We start from the raw sequence: 17010 nt of genomic DNA on the forward strand, positions 1-17010 counted from the left end.
TGAAGAATTAAAGGCAAATATGATGACAATGACTCGCAAATACAAGATCTTAATGAAGAGACAAAAACTACAGAACCCAAAGTAAGTTCTGGACTTGGGAGCTCTCCTTGATCACCTGGGCTCCCACAATGCCCTGGGATTCCCGTGTCATGGCTCTGACTGCTGTGTGGCACCTGCCGTTTTTTTCCAAAATATATTTATTTATGGCTGCTTTGGGTCTTTGTTGCTGCACGCGGGCTTTCTCTAGTTGCGGCGAGCGGGGGCTACTCTTCGTTGTGGTGCACGGGCTTCTCATTGTGGTGGCTTCTCTTGTTGCGGAGCACGGGCTCTAGGCGTGTGGGCTTCAGTAGTTGCAGCACGTGGGCTCAGTAGTTGTGGCTTGCAGGCTCTAGAGCACAGGCTCAGTAGCTGTGGTGCATGGGCTTAGCTGCTCCACGGCATGTGGGATCTTCCCGGACCAGGGCTCAAACCCGTGTCCCTGGCATTGGCAGGTGGATTTTTTCTTTTTTTCTTTAAGTGTCTTTTTTTTAACATCTTTATTGGAGTATAATTGCTTTACATTGTTGTGTTAGTTTCTGCTGTATAACAAAGTGAATCAGCCATACGTATACATATATCCCCATATCCCCTCCCTCTGGCAGGTGGATTCTTAACCACTGCGCCACCAGGGAAGTCCTGCACCTGCCTGTTTATGTGACTGTCTCCCCAACCCCACCTTAGCTGCAGAGGGGAAGGGACTGAGCTGTTTGCTCCCTGCATGACAGGGTAGGCTTGAACACATGATGGAGAATGGCAGTGGTAAGGGAGCCAGAGCCCAGGCTTGCAGTCAGATGGTGTGAGGCCTGGGCAAGGTGTTTGCCTTTGCGTGGGCTTCAGTGTCCTCCCCTGTGAAATGGGACCCCTGGGATCTGGTGATGGGAGGACAGGGGCCCGGATATGGTGAGGCCCCACACGGGGCCCCAGGGCCTCACAGCGCTTGGAGTGGCAGCGGACATTCACCACCACCCCAGGAGCCGGGAATGAGTCCACCAGAAGGCAAGACTTTTGTTGTAGGTTTAATTTATTACTGTTTGACATCCAGTGACACTGACATACCCCCGCCGGGCCTATGGACCCCTGGCCCTGGCGAGTCTGACCTGTCCAATAAAATACAGTACGAGGAGTGGACGGCTACACACATGCATCCACAGCTTAAACTACAGTGATTCCAAACTGCGGCCGAAACAGTACTGCCAGGGAAGGAAAAGAAAAACAGGTGTCGCGTGTTCCCCAATTCATAATTCTTTTTTTTTTTTTTCTCATTTTAAACAGTTAATGCTGTTACCAACGCTACTGATGCCAGGACAGGGCCAGACACAAACAGTCCTACATCTTCTTTGCTGTATAAATATGGAAGATTTTTGTTTATACAGTTTATCCCAAGTCTGAAACTACATCTGCTGCTACCCGTTACTGCTAAGGGCTACACCATCTCAGATCTGGAACGAGCGGCTCGGGGTTGAGACTCTGGAATGTCGGGACTCAGTCTTCCTCGCTGCCACTTCCTGAGCGGTCCTGGAGGGGGGACAGGAGGAGAAAGCGTGAGTCAGCCCCGCCCTCAGGAGCACCCCGACTGGCGCTGACCTCAGCTTTAGATGCACTCAACCACCAGTGCAGGCAGCAGAACCGCTCTGCCCTGCAGGGAGCGGGCAGCACTGGCTCCACGAGGCTGGGTGCGGACTGGCCTTTGCCCTCATCCCCTGCTGCCATGGCCACACCGTGACGTCACCGTTCTCCCACAGACTGTCCCCTGTGTCCACATCGACTCTTCCTCGGGACGTGGGAGGCTTGCTGGGCCTTCCCTGCTCTGTCCCACTGCTGTCTGCCTGTCCCTGTGCCCTTGACTTGCGGCTTTATTTTTGTGGGCATGCCACGCAGCTTGCGGGATCTTAGTTCTCTGACCAGGGATGGAACCCGGGCCCACAGCAGTTACAGCGCCAAGTCTTCACCACTGGACCGACAGGGAATTCCCCTGACCTGTGGCTTTAAAACCACCTTGGCGATTCCTGACCACGTAAAATCTCTGCTCTCCTGTATAAACGTTTTAAACAGCTTGGCAAGGGCCACAGAAGCCCTGCTGGGTCCAGACGGGCAGATGGGGAGCTTTACAGCTCAGACCCTCCTCTCCAGAAACAAGGGCCGCCACTCCCGTGTTCACAATGTCATTAACGTCCCCATAAGACCATGGATGTCTATGGTCAGATTTATTCTGAGGCACCTGGGTTTTTTTTTCCTAATTAATTCATTTATTTATTTTTGGCTGTGTTGGGTCTTCATTGCTGCACGCGGGCTTTCTCTGGTCGCAGTGAACAGGGGCTTCTCATCGCAGTGGCTTCTCTTGTGGCAGGGCACAGGCTCTAGGCACGCGGGCTTCAGTAGTTGTGGCTCGTGGGCTCTAGAGCGCAGGCTCAGCACTTGTGACGCATGGGCTTAGTTGCTCTGCGGCACGTGGGATCTTCCCAGACCACGGCTCGAACCCGTGTCCCCTGCACTGACAGGCGGATTCTTCACCACTGCACCACCAGGGAAGTCCGAAGGCACCTGGTTTTGCTGCTATTGCAAATAGCTACACAAGAAAACTAACGAGGGACTTTCCTGGTGGTCCAGTGGTTAAGACTCCTCATTTCCAGTGCGGGGGGCCCAGGTTCCATCCCTGGTCGGGGAACTAGATCCCACATGCATGCTGCAACCAAGAGTTCGCATGCTACAACTAAGGAGGCTGCGTGCTGCAACTAAGACCTGGTGCAACCAAATAAATAAATATTTTAAAAAAGAGAAAAAGACTAACAACAACAAAATGGTGCTTGTCAGGCTGTTCTGGGAGCCAGGCCCCGTGTAATCGACTTGACCTCCGTGCTTTGTAGAAGTGGAGACAGGCTCATAAGTGAAGTGAAATGCCCAGGCCCTACAGCAGGGAAGGGCCTGGCATCCGGGCTAGAGCCAGAGGGCAAAGCTTATTTAAACCCAGCCAGTGGGTCTGCTCGTGCCCCCACGCCCATGAAAGTGTCCAGGCTTGATGCTCCTGTGGCTCTTCCCTGGTGTGCGAGGGACTGCAGCCTGTGCCAGGGGGACCATCACCGAGGCACCGCTCACAGCCCCGTTCACAGGGTCTGCTGCACAATGTTTTTATGACTGTGGATTATGGGAACTTTTGTTTTTTGCTTGCTTTTTCTTAACCCACTACCATGGTTTAGAAATCCTTCTAGACAGGCCGGAACAGAGCCACAAGCAGAGACCTGGGGTGCAGGGCGTGTGCCCCGTGCAGTGAGGACACCACGGCAGTCCTGGTGGCTGGAGGGCCCTGTGCTGTGGGCATGGGGACCCGCTGGCGGCACCTCCGATCTCACCGCCTCCCGCCCCAACACTGCCGGCCCGAGCTCGGCAGCCCTGGTGCCCTGGGTTGGCAGCTCTGCAGGCTGCTGCAGCAGGAACAGGCTGGGATGCCCCACCTGAAGCTCACCAGCTCCAAGAGCACTGCTTGTAGGGCTGCGTGGGCTTGGACTTGAGTCCCAGGCCATATAAGGCTGAGCCTCGGTCTCCGCATCTGGGGACCAGGGGCCAGCACGTGGCACGGCGCAGACGTGCAGCGACCCGCCTGCCCGGGCCCCGCAGGCTTTACCTCGTCCTGCTCCTCCTCACTGTCGTCGTCGCTCACCACCGGCTTGGCCCTGGAGCCACGGCTCGGCCGCCGCCGGCCGCCCTTGAGCCGGTCCTGGGCCTTCTCCTTCCGGCCCAGCTTGATCTTCACTTTGACCGAGCGAGCTGGGGTGGGCACCAGGAGGAAAGAAGATGTGAGCGCGGGAGAGCATGGCACCTCGGAGCCAGGGGCGTCTGGGAGCCGTGCGGGCTTCGGGTCCCCTCAGGTGGGTGTGACCCCATCCCCGCCTTCCCCCACCCCGGGGATGGGCTGCAGCCCCGCCCCAACGCGCCCCCCCTCCCCCGCCCAGACTCACACTCCGACTCCGAGCCTTCCTCCTCGCCCTCCTCTTCTTCCTCACTCTCCTCCCCTTCACTGTCTTCCTCCTTCTCGATTTTCTGCCGCACGCTGGTGAAGACCGACTGGAGGACGATGGAGTCTTCGTAGATCTGGGCGGAAACACACGGGGCTCAGGTGTGGGGCCTGCTGGGGAGCTCCCCACCCGCTGGGCCCCAGTCCTGGCAGAGGGACAGCTCAATAATCCTTTCTCAGCTGGTGCCCCAGAGACCACCGGGTTGATGAAGGGGCCCCAGACAAAAGGTCCGGTGTGTTCGTTCAGAAATAACCACACGTTCCTCCCTCCCTTTGAAGAATTGCACCGAGCGCGTTTTTAAAGGCTCTGAGGGGGTCTGCCGTAACATTAGAAACGCGTACCCCTCGCTGAAGCCAGCATCTCCCCCAAATACATGACTATCAGGCCTCTTTTCCGAGAGGCACCCATCCCGACACTTAAGGAAACTGCTAGGCTAATAAGGCTGTGTGTGTACACGAATTGCATCCCAGGATGGGACACAGCACAGGATTCCTTTCAAGAGAGTCCCCGAGGGAATTCAAAACAGATTCCGAGATGTACGCAGACTGTTCCCAGGGTCACCGTGGATGGATGGCACCGAGTCTACTTCCTCTTTTTAGTTTGTTTTTATTTTCTGCTATTTTTTCAGTAATACACACACATTGCTTCTGTAATGAGTAAAACAGCCCAAGTTGGAGGGAGTCTTTTTTAAAACCAGTCACTTCCCGGGCGGGGGGCTGAGGGGCGTGTCACCCGGGGCTGGGGGCTGCTCACCAGGGAGCCCTCCAGGTTGAAGGTCTGCGCGTTCTGGCACAGCAGCATCACGTCCTTCTCTAGGTCGTTGAGGCTGCGGTACTTGTGGCTGCGGATGCGCTCCTGTGGGCGGGAGAAGCGGCCTTACCTCTGGACCCCCTCGCACCCGGCGTCCCTCTGCCTGACGAGGTCATGGCTGAACCCCCAGGCTCTGTGCAGACGGGGAGGCCCAGCTGTGGCTGCCGGGGGCGGGGGGCGCCCGTCACATCCTCAGGACCCCTACGTCCAACGCCTGGCTCCCTGCCTGGGGGGGCCCGAGGCCCAGGCTCGGAATCCCCCAAACGCCGACGTGGCACGTCCTTCTCCCCGCACACTCGACACGGGGTTACCTTTATCTTCTTGAAGTCCACAGGCTTGCGGATGAGCTCGTAGTACTCAGGCAGCTCCTTGCGGGACGGCAGCTGGATGAACACCTCGCTGAGCTGACGTCCACTACTACTGCAAGGAGGGACACGGGGGCGTCACTCACAGGCCCTGCCTGCCGGGGAGCCCTCACCCCCTGCCCGGCGCCCCCCCACCAGGTCACTCCCCCATTGCTTGAGGACAGAGCCGGTGAGAAATTCAAAGCTGACTTGGGAATTATTTCCCGTACCTGTGCTGTCTTGTGAGTTCTGGAACATTCCTGAGGGGCAGCCATGCAGAGAGGCCCCTGATGCATTTGAATCGAGGCTCCGAACTCACCCAACTTCCTCCCATCTCCCCTCCCCCACCCCAGCCCTGGAGGAAACAGCATCACGTGCCACATGCAGCGAAAGCCTTGGCACTTGAAAGAGGGAGAAGAGCCCTGATTATTTGTTTACGACGCAAAAACCAGTTTGCTCACGTTGGGAGCATCAAGTGCCCGCACCTTCAGACGCCAGTTTCCCAAGCACACTGTGCACCTCTCACAGGCGGCACTTACGAGCGGCGAACTTCAGAGAATCTGGCCAAAACCCAAGGAGAGATGCCCCCCCGGCAAGATGCTAATGGATGACAAAAGCTGTTTTCTAGTCTTTTCCAACGAGAAGGTGCTTGCTTTGCACAAGGGAGCAGAGGAAAGACGTGCCGTGAGTGGCCATGAGATGAGGAACCCGAGCACTGGGACGCCAGGCTGTGCCACCCCCGTGCCCGGCTATGCTGGGGCCAGGAGCTCCGAGGTAACATCCTCCCAGTGCCTGGACGAGGAGGGGGCGAACAGAGAGACATCCACCCTCAGCCTCCCTTCAGCCTCCAGCGTGGCGACGCTGTCTCCTGGCAACGCCAGTTTTAGACCCGCTAAATTAACGCTGCAGCCCACAAACAGGCTTGTATGTGGTGCTAGGGCCATGGGCTCCGTGCTCACCCGTGGCATCCACACAGGTGGCCTGGCCTCGGGGTGTGCGTGGCCCTTCAGGGAGCTCAGGAAGCGGGACTCCAGCGCCATGATATAGAGGGAAATTCCAGAGCAAAACCCTCACAAACCTCTGGGGAAATCGCGTCCTTGAGGAATAAAAGGCCCACCTGGCCCGAGAACTGTTGTCTGGTGCCACGTGCTGAGGGCAGAGGGCCTGGCACTGGTCGTGTGTGAGGGAGGGGCAGGGCGCCAGGGTCACGGGGGACTTTTAAAACCGCCCTCTCTGACGGTGAAGACCTCTTGAAAAGCCACTGCCATAAGATTTTCGTTGCCAAAGTGCTGAGAAGTCATTTTTAATCCTTAGAAGTCCCCTGGAGAGCGCCCCCCTCCGCCCCCCCGACCAGGGGCTGGTGCGGCCTTCCAGGCTCGCTCACCGGCGCCCCCCTCCTCGGGGCTGCTTGGCTCTCCAGGATGGGCTGCCCGTGACCTCCGACGTCAGCGCCCCTCTCCACCTGCTCAGTCACCTCAGAATCACCGAAGCGGCTGCTCCCCCAGGGAACCCCGGCTCCCACCCTCACCTCCGCATAAATGTCATCTTCCCGATACCTCGTAATAACACGGACGACTGAGATGACACGTAAAGGCACAAACCTTCAGTGCTTGCTCCTGTGAGCCTCCCTGACCTCCAGCACCTGGCCGAGCTTGGCCTCCTCTTGAATTTGAGGTTACGGGATCCCACAGGGTGAGCCCCCAGGCCTGGCCTCCCCGCTCACCACTGTCGGTGAGACATGCCTCCTGCCTTGTGAGACTTGCTCTGAAGAAGTTTCTGCCAGGCAGAATTGCTGGAACTCCACCTCTGGCTCTGCTCTGCGTCCGGCCGCCTGGCAGCGGTGGGCACGCGAATGAAGGAGCCTGAGAGAATCCTGCTGCCGTCAGGATCGGCCCTGTGACCCCAATTCAGACACAAAGAAAGGAAGCACCCACCATGGCCCTAGTGCCTCCAGCCTGGCCTGTCACCTGGTTTTTGGTAACACTAGCAGTGGTGGCTGCTGTTACATACGACAGTGACGTTATTTTCCAGCCTCTAGATGTCAGTTCCCACAGCAGGGATTTTCTTCTACCTCGTTCACTGCCCTGTCCCCATCACATCGGGACACGAGACACAGAGGGGCTCAGAGTGACTAGGGCCTTGCCTGGAGCTCCAATTCCTCCCACATCTAGCCCAGAGGTCATTTCTTACTGAACGAGGTTTGTGACCATGCGGTGGGGGAGGCCTTATCTAGTTTTCTAAGTCCTTCTCCTTAGAGCCCGAAGAGCCCTGGTTGGGACCCTTATTATTTAACCTGCCCAGATGGTCTCCTCCCTACGGGAATGTGCCCTCCGCCACACCAACTCAGGGTTCTGGTGGGGCTGCCCGTCACTGAGTCCCCACCTCTCCCCACAAGACTATGGCGCGACCAAGCACAGCTCCTCAGCCGTCTGGTCTCAGTGACTGGTCCAGGCAAGAGCCTGGGACGCAGCCAGCCAATAAGAGCCCTTCCCTGGTCCTTTTTACCAGGAGCTGGGGAAGCAGAGGTCTTTTTTCTTGGTGTGTGAGGCCTTGAGGACGGTGCCCAGAGCTGTGTTTCACCACAGGGTTAAGGGGAGAGGTGGCAGGTGGCTCTGGGTCCTGAAAGCTAGACTTCACTAACTCCTCCATGGCCTCCAAGCCAAAGGAACCCCTGTTCTGCTTGCGGGGCTTACACCTGAGTTCCTGATACATAGAGCCCCAAAGTCTAAATGGACACATCCTTTGATGTGTCCTTGAAACAAAAAGATAACATGCGAAGGAGAAACAAAGAATCAGACGAGACAAAAAGCAAAACAAACAAAGCAAACAAAAAAACAGACCCAAACCCCTGAACAGGACAGAACCACAGACTCTCAGCATCTAAGAGGTCATCCGTCGATATCCCATTCGAACAGACGGAGAAACCAGAGAGGTTATGAGAGCTGGCCCAGACACAGAAAATTGGTGGCAGGCAGGACCTGAGCACAGGTGCCCTAGGCTAAGTCAGGGGTCTCTCTCATCCTTTCCCATATACTTCTAGAATCTTTTTGTTGTTGTTGTCGTCCTTTTTTTGGGGGGGGCGCACTGTGTGGTTTGCGGGATCTTAGTTCCCCAACCAGGTATCGAACCCGGGCCCTTGGCAGTGAGAGCGTGGAGCCCTAATCACTGGACCGCCAGGGAATTCCCCCCATGTACTGTTCTAAATCAAGGGTCAGCAAACTTCGTCTATGAACAGCGAGTATAAATGTTATAGGCTGGGCTTCCCTGGTGGCGCAGTGGTTGAGAGTCCGCCTGCCGATGCAGGGGACACAGGTTCGTGCCCCGGTCCGAGAAGATCCCACATGCTGCGGAGTGGCTGGGCCCGTGAACCGCGGCTGCTGAGCCTGTGCGTCCGGAGCCTGTGCTCCACAACGGGAGAGGCCACAACAGTGAGAGGCCCGCGTACCACACACACACACACAAAAAAAAAGTTATAGGCTTTGTGGGCCATACCACCTGTTACAACTACTCAACTCTGCCATCGTTGCACCAAAGTGGACACAGAGAACATGTAGGCCAACAGAGTTTGGCTGTATTCCTCATTTATAAGAAACAAAATCTGATTTTCATATAATTTTACATCATGAAATAGTATTCTTCTTTTGATTCTCTCAAACTCATCTAAAAAAAATTCTTAATTCACAGACTATACACATACAAGTCGTGGGCCATATCTATAGTTTTGCTAGTTTGCAAATTTGGTTTGTTGACCCCTGGTATGAATCCTGAAAATAACAGAAAGAATGTATTGGGGATGATAACATACTGCTTGATGCCTTCCATTCCTCACCCTTTGACCAGGGCAGACATTGCAAATGGATCAGAGCACTATCTCTTGAGCCCTGATAGCCTCAGGCAGGCAGAAGCAATCAACTGAAGATAGTACTCAAGACAGATCCTAGTTGCCTCCTCCCCAGTCCCTCAGCCCCCCTCTCCTTCCTAGAGTGCAGTTCAGACCCTCTTCCCATGACACCTCTTGATAACATCTTCTCACCCTGGGACTATTTTCTCTTTTGACTCTTAGTGAACTGAGCCAGCAAGGGTCCTGGATATGAGGTCAGGATTTTAAAAATTGACTTAGCAGCAGAACATTTATCTGAAACAGAATCTCAGATTATGTGTATGTACACCATTCATGAAATTTGAAAATGATACAATGAAACACATTAAAGAGGTATTAGTACAAAATTACTTTCCAGGTTCAATTTTTTGACCCATTACAAAGTCAAGGATATCTGGAGAATTAGAAAAGTGAGAAGTCTGGGGCAGATCCACTTACAAATATTTACTAAGAGCCTCCACCTGCCAGGCATCCACCCTTAAAAGATCAATCTCAGTGTCAGATTTATGGCTGTGTGGTACAGAAAAACTCCTGACTCATGCACGAGTGAAAGGAAATGATATTCACCAAGGAACCTGCCAACAAGGAAGGTCTGTAGGCTGCCTGCCCTGCACTCTCAGCACACTCTTCCAACAAAGAGGGAGGGTGGGGAAGCTTTACTGCAGGGTCCACATGCTGAGGGCTGGACTGGCTGTAGGTCACAAAGCTGATTAAGAATCTCATGAGCCAAAATTTCTAATGAACTGATTATTTTACAGAAGCCAATGACACACCTGGGGGCTCATGTTTCTTAATACAGTTCAATGATGAAATCCAAATCTCATTTTAAAGAAAACCTGACCACCCCACCCCCACCCCCGCTAAGCTGGATTTGAAACCCCTTAGTGTGAAACCCTCATTCTGGAGAAGAGGGTCACACGGCAAGCAGCAGAAGCCGGATCATAATCCAGCCTGGCTCTCAGGGGTGGCATCTACTCCAAGTGTACGTTCCAGCTTCCCCAGGCTGACCTGAACGCCACGAGAGCCAGTGCTGTGCTCTGCCGTGGCAGCTGCTCAGGGACGTTAGCTGCGGGTGACGAGCACCGTTCATGGCACTTCACAGAACATTTCTCAGGACCAGGGAGAAGATGAAAATGAGAGGCACAGCAAGCCCAGGAGCTGTGGCCAGGGGTGGGCGGAGCTGGTCATGTGAGTGCAGGGAGGCCCAAGGCCACTCTGCAGGGCTGAGTGACCTCGGTCTTGAGGAGCGTGCTTCCTGTTTGGAGCCCCCATGTTACCATCCGCTCTGAGCACCGAGCGGCGCCAAGGCAGAGAGGCCTCAAGCTCCTTCTCAGGTGGCAGGGTCTGCAGGATGGCCACCCTGGGAGCTACGGGTGCTGGGGATCCCTGGACTGCTGGGACCAAGGGGCTGCGGTGTGTCTGGGGGTCGGCGGGTGGGGAAACCGTGCTGCCACCGTCCGGGACCCACAGACCCACTTCCACACCTCCCCGGAGGCCCCCGCAGACACTCTCTCTTCCCTCCTCCTAAATTTTAATCTTAGTTAAATTACATTTTTAATTTAGTTTCTGAGTTTCACCTCAGAAGTTTGACACCTCTCTATCTGCCTTTCAATCCTTTTATCTAGCTGTCTCCTGGCTTCCTTTTAAATTTTACCTGTGTTTTGATAATTTCTCATTTATTTGACCTTGACTTTGGACCTTTTTATTCATCCTTTCCCCCTCATTTTTTTCCCCCGGTTGTCTGGAATTTTCCATTTTACACCTCCTGCCTTACCTGTTTATCCTATTCTGATATTTTCACGAATGTTCCTCTACTGCTTCCTGAGTACAGAAGAAACACATGCCTGCTGAAATGCTCTGAGCACTTCACAGGGTCTCACAGGGGATTCCGAGGTGGGCAGAGGAACGGGAGGGGCAGGCTGCCACCTGCTCACCCAAATCTACTTGTTTCTGGAGTCCAGGTATCTATCTGTACCTGTCCTGTTTTAAGCTTTTATGTAATTCTACTTTTAAGACCCTTAAAATTAGAACCCTGTTTTTTGTTGTTGTTTTGGCGTGCTCTGTCTCCACCATGGCGATTAGCAGCAGGGAGTGAAGCAGGGGGATGGAATCGGCTTGACTAACTGGGCAGGTGGGCTTCTTCCCGCAAATTCCGTGGCAGGCTCAGAACCTCAGCACGGCTCAGCGAGGCCACCTGGGCTAAGCCTCCCGTGGCTTTGAGCCCCACTCGGCTAGCAGCCTGGCCTGTGCCCACGCTCAGGCGGGCCCGGGGATTAATGATGGGGATCAGCACTGTTCTCAAGACATCTCACCTCGGCGCCTCTCACGCCAGGCTCTGGACTCGGGGCTGAGCAGACAGCGCTGACCCCACAGGCGGAGGGCCGCCTCTTGCCCTGCAGTGCCCATTCCAAGCTTGGGCTCCCGATGAAGGGCCAGTGCACCCTTCCAAAGGCCGAGGCAGGAGAAGCCTGAGGCCTCCCTGCCCTGTCAGGAAAGGGCTCCCAGACCCGCCCACCCTCCACCCTCTCCCTTCTCCCCAGAGGCCTGTTCTGAAGGGCCTGCAGCCAACCGAGGTGCCCTCTCCTAGAGAATGTTTCTGCCTGACAACCTGCCCTGGAGCCTGTTACACTGCCCCGGTTTTTCTTGCCAATCAAAGCACAACCTTGCAACTGAAGAGCCACCTGCTTTTTGATTCTAATCAAGGTGATGCAGGGTTCCTGCAAGGGCAGAGGGCAAGTGCTGATGGGGTTTGGGCAGTGGCCACCAGGCCTGGCTGAAGCTGCCACCGTGGATGTGGTGGGGCCCTTCGTCACTCACAGTGGATCTGGCATTGATCCCAGGTCTCTGTGACACTCAAACCCTATGGTCCTTACAGGGCTGCTGCCTCCTGGTAAGAGGACAGGAGAAGGGGACCCAGAGGGTCCACCTAGTGGGGCTCAGCCCTGGGAGGCTTAGCCTGGGCGGCCTGTACTCAACACCAACTTTCTGAACCATCTGGAAATAACTTATGAGTATCTCCTAAAAACAAAGATGTTCTCTTCCACCACCCAGGCTCGATGATCAAATTCAGGCAGCTTGGTGCCGATGGGCCTCCACTGTCCAACGCACAGTCTTTACAGCAGTGACAACTCTGCCCTGCAGCAGTTAACGGTCAAGCTCTACACATCAGCCAGCGGGGCACAGAAGGGGCTCTGTGGGGTCCTCTGGAGCCTGTCCCCCGAGGTGGCGCCTTCCAGAAGATGCACTTCTCTGAAGCCATCCTAAAGGCGCCACAGGATGCGCCCTGGAGCACACACCTGCTGACTGGCACTTGGAGACGGTGCCTAAATGCCTCGGCCACCAGCTGCTGAACCCCTCCGAAGGACCAGGGGAGAAGACAGCCACCGGCAGCACACGCAGCTCCGCGACAAATCCCAACCTGACCCTGCAGCCTAACTTACTGGTGCGCTTAGATATTTTAAAGTGAAAATCCCTACTTCCAGCTTAATTCCTTAATTCTGGTTTCACTTCTGGCTGTTAACCCGAGGGTTCCTCTGTGCAGCTTCGGGATTTCCAACCACCAAGGAGGAGGCACCCTGCGAGGCCCTGCGTGTGGGATTGGCCTCCGGGCCCCTGCATGCGCAGTTCCTTGGCCTGTGATGCTCCTTCCCCTCCTCTTCCCTGGTGGGCCCCTGCTTTTCCTCAGGCTCTGCTTATGTGGCACTCCTCCCGGAGGCCATGCTGGACCCCAAGGTTGCCTGTGCCAGCCCTCAGTTGCGTTAAACTGCAGACTCTTCCAGCGTTTTCCCACCGTGACCCCAAGGAAGGACATGTATTTTCACCGCCACCCAGCAGAGGGTCGCAGCTGCGAAGGCTGGAGACCTCACAACTTGAGGGAGGGCCACTCACAGGGTGCACTGGGGCCTCGGGAGGGGTGGGCCTGGCAGCCCTGAATCTGAACACACATGAAAGACGCAAAAGCTTCCAAATCAGGACATTACCTGCGTGCAGATCAGGATGTACATGCAAAGGTTCTATCAAACACGACGGCACTGGTATTTTAACACCACTGGGGTGGGGGGTGGGGGGGTAGGGATCTTGAAATCAACACTCAGTAGCAACATTTGGAGTGGTGCAAATTGGGGGCGGGACAGCCCTGCTCAGACTCAGCAGCAGAGGCATGGCCGAGCCGCTTCTCTCTGGAGTCACTGCTTCGAGGTGCAACCCCACTCCCACCATGGTCACTGGGGGCAGGAAGAGCAGCGCCACGGCCCCTGCTCAGCAAGGCGGGCTCCCCACTCCGAATCCAAACGCTGGCGATGTCCTGTAATCAGTCTTTGGTGTCCAGGAAGAACCAAGCTGTAACAATAAGTTCTCTCCTCAGGATCCACATTTAATTCAAGTACAGAGTTTAGCTAATCACAGGGTTCTAGCAAGCAAATGGGATTTTTAAATCCAAAGCTTCATTTTCTCTTCTGGAAAGGAGCAATCGGAAGTCTGAGACAAGAAAGTGCACGTCAAGCTACCTCTGGTTTTGTTCCAATCCTGTTCTCCTTGGCGTGGTGGCCAGTCCCTCAGAACCTTCCAGGTACGTGACAGCTGTGTCATAAAGAATTTAACCTGGCCCAAAGAAAGGTCTGGCCTTTGCCCTTGGCTCCTGGGAGGCCATGTCTCTGTCCTTGAATGTCCCGCCTGGTGGGGTACCTTTGTTTAGCTGGGGGCCTTTGGCACAGTCTAAGTGTGATTCCAGGCAGGGGCGTCGGGTCAAGCAGCATCGGTTCAACCACAGAGGGACTGGAGACTGGGCAGCCACGTGGGAGGTCGGCCGGGTATACTGACCAAGTTCAAGGCTAGACACCAAGGCTTCCCAGACTGGCAATGCTCTGTGCGCATCTTCTCGTAATGTTGCCAGGAAAGTCACTGTGGCCCGGTGATTCCACGGGGAGGACGCTGCTCCCTGCGCCTCTCCCCTCGGCTGGTTTTAATCTGTGTCCTTTCGCTGTAATAAACCATAACTGTGAGTACACCAGCTTTCAGAGAGTGCTGAGAGTCCTTCTAGGGAAATTATCGAGACTGAGGGTGGTCTTGGGGACCCTGAACTCTGCAGTTGTTGTCAGAAGACAGCGTGGTCTACAGACTGTGCCTAACCCTACAGCTGCATGAACCATATTGTAGTTTTCCCCATGGTTTCAAATTCTTATGTTTTGATAAGAATGTCAAAAATGTCCATTAAGTAGGTCAAGTTTGTACCCAAACATCATCTCTGAAAGCATTTTCCATGAAGCAACGTTTCAACCAGGATGATGTGACTATTTTCCTGAGTTTACGTGCCTTGTTTGATCTCTTCCTGTGTGGCCACCAGCAAACCAGCGAGTGGAAGGCCCTGCTCCAACTGAGAACCAAACGTTTCTCAAAGCCAGCGTGTAGGAGGCTTCCTGGAATGGTCATATTCTCCATCCCACTTGTAACTCCTTTGCAGTTCTCCCCAGTCTAACGTCGAACTCCCCGTCCAGTGGGGCCATTGTTCCAGGAGGACGTGAGGTTAAGCATACGCCATGCTTCAAGCCCTCCCCGGAGGCACCACCACGTGGGTCTGACAGACCTGGGAGCTCAGCTCTGTGACTGCAGTGTCAGGGCTCTCATCAGGCTGGATCTCAGAATCCCTACCAGGATCTTGGTGTCCTGACACAGGCCAGTCTTGACAAGATGTCCCTGAACCCTAAAAGCTAGTTTTAATTCATTGCCCGATTTATCACCCAATCTTGCATGGGCCTGGGAGAACAGCTGTTTGCAGCAGCCAGGGGAGCCAGCTTCTCTTCTGTCACGTGACCTTCAGCTAAGCACAGTGCCTTTTCTCTAAGTCATAGGATGACTAAGAAAGTGGACTGACACTTGACATACTTTTAGTTTGAAAATATCCAAGGCCTTATTGAGTGCAGGGTGCCGATTTCAAGTGTCTACTATTTTTAAACCGAGGTGTAACCTACTACAGGAAAGTCCGCACATCTTTATCTTAGGTGTACAGCCTGGCGAAGGTTTTCATGTGCAGACCAAGATCCCAACGTCCCAGGAGGCTCCCTGGCGTCCCATCCCTGTCAATTCCAACTTGGGGTAACCACTGATCCATGCTCATCACCGTCGGTCAGCTTAACTTCCTATAACTGGAAGCATACGACAGGTACTTTTCTGTGTCTGGCTTCTCTCACTCAACAGAGTGTAAGATTCTCCCAGGGAGTGGTAGCTTGTCTGTTCTCGTGGCTGTTAGAATTCTGTTCTTCGACTAGGCCACTGTGGACGTGTTCTCCTGTGGGTGGACACTGGGCTGTTTCCTTTAGGGGAGTCGTGATCAAAGCTGCTATGGATGCACCTGTACATGTCTTCTGGTGGATGTATGCATTCAGGACTAGGACGGGAGTGGCTGGGTCAGAAGCGTTATCTGTGTGTCGAGCTTCAGAAGATACTGCCCAGAGCCACATGCTCCCATGAGCAGGGTGTGAGGTGCTACTGCTCCACGTCCTTGGTGGTACTAAAAGGAACTTTTAACACTTCTGGTGTGTGTGAGGAGGCACCTCACGCTCATTTTATTGTGCATTTCCTTCTTGTTATGACGTCGATGTGGTGATCCCGAGCACCTTTTCACACGTTGATTGGTCACTGGGGTATCTTCTTCTGGGAGGTGTCTGTTCATGCCTTTTGCCCATTTTAAAATTGAATTTTCTTTTCCTAGTCTGTGGCAATTTTCACCATCTTCATGAGGGTGTCCTTCGATGAACAAATGTTCTTAATTTGAGTGAAGTCTAACTTGTGAGTCTTTTATGGCCAGTGGCGTTTCTGTCCTACTGAAGAAATCTATGCCTCCTTTAAGGACATGAAAATTTTTTCCCATGTTGTACCTTTCACATTTATGGGTTTTTAAAAAAAGATTTATTGAAATATAGTTGATTTACATCACGTTTATGTCTGTAATCCATTTCAAATTAATATATGTGTATGGCGTGAGGAGGGGTCAATATTCATCTTCTCCGTATGGATGGATATCCCAGTGATCAGCATGACTTTTTGGAAAGTCCATCCTTCCCCACTGACCTTCAAGGGTCTTCTTCATTTTGACAATGTTAAGGTTCCCTTGCAAGAATACTATTAGGAAGAAAACATCAGGGTCTATTATTTTCATTGGATTTTTGCACATTCCATATTACAAATAATTGTTGGTCTACTTTTTTCTTTGTGGAATTGGCCTCAAAGGTGAAGTTTGCAAATGAGTTCAATATTTTGTTCTCAATACTGACACAAGGAACTTCCCTTGTGGCGCAATGGTTAAGAATCCGCCTGCCAATGCAGGGGACACGGGTTTGAGCGCTGGTCGGGGAAGATCCCACATGCCGTGAAGCGACTAAGCCCATGTGCCACAACTACTGAGCCTGTGCTCTAGAGCCTGCGAGCCACAACTACTGAAGCCCGTGTGCAGCCAAAAATAAAATTAATTAATTAAAAAACCCCAATATACACTTAAAAAAACCCCAAAAAACACTGACACAAAATGTAATATTTTTAGGCCTAGCAGTTGAACTTAAATATGCCTCTTTTCCACTTCATCATTTGTTTCTCTTCCAATAATAAAGGATTCTTTTTAAAGAGCAATTTGTATCCTTTTTTGGGTACTATAACCATCACCACCCCCTGAAATCACAGGCTTGGTAACAGTTTCTCCAAATGATACACCATGGGCTCATGCCTTGACACTATTCCCTCAGACAGATTAAATTCTCCCCTACTTTGCTTGTGACTGACTGCAGAGCATTACTATGAATTCAAGTCGTAAAACCCTCCCGTTACGGGGACAGCCTCATCGATCTGCATATAGCAGAAAGTGGAACAAGACACTGGGGGGCGGAAGGATGCCCCTGGCTGCCCTGTGCAGCTCCACACGACCCACCCTGCGCTGGCA

The 17010-nt window shown here is 53.6% G+C and overlaps 1 protein-coding gene across 21 annotated transcripts in view; it reads right to left on the reverse strand.

Moving 5' to 3' along the window:
- Window positions 1-1042: 1042 nt before the first annotated feature.
- SMARCA4 (SWI/SNF related, matrix associated, actin dependent regulator of chromatin, subfamily a, member 4) overlaps window positions 1043-17010 on the reverse strand; it is an 87401-nt gene continuing 71433 nt past the window's right edge. For 17 of the 21 annotated variants that reach the window (XM_060145128.1, XM_060145143.1, XM_060145141.1 and 14 more), the window contains 5 exons: window positions 5171-5279; window positions 4803-4904; window positions 3993-4125; window positions 3659-3801; window positions 1043-1554 (listed from right to left, as the gene is read on the reverse strand). In XM_060145128.1, coding sequence (XP_060001111.1) covers window positions 1522-1554; window positions 3659-3801; window positions 3993-4125; window positions 4803-4904; window positions 5171-5279 — 520 coding nt within the window. In that variant the 3' untranslated portion in view covers window positions 1043-1521. Of the gene's footprint in view, window positions 1555-3658; window positions 3802-3992; window positions 4126-4802; window positions 4905-5170; window positions 5280-13051; window positions 16200-17010 lie in introns of those variants that run through there. The other 4 variants (XM_060145129.1, XM_060145145.1, XM_060145136.1 and 1 more) reach the window with 2 other exon arrangements.

The sequence above is a fragment of the Lagenorhynchus albirostris genome, chromosome 3 (genome assembly GCF_949774975.1).
Source record: "Lagenorhynchus albirostris chromosome 3, mLagAlb1.1, whole genome shotgun sequence".
Classification (NCBI taxonomy): Eukaryota; Metazoa; Chordata; class Mammalia; order Artiodactyla; family Delphinidae; genus Lagenorhynchus; species Lagenorhynchus albirostris.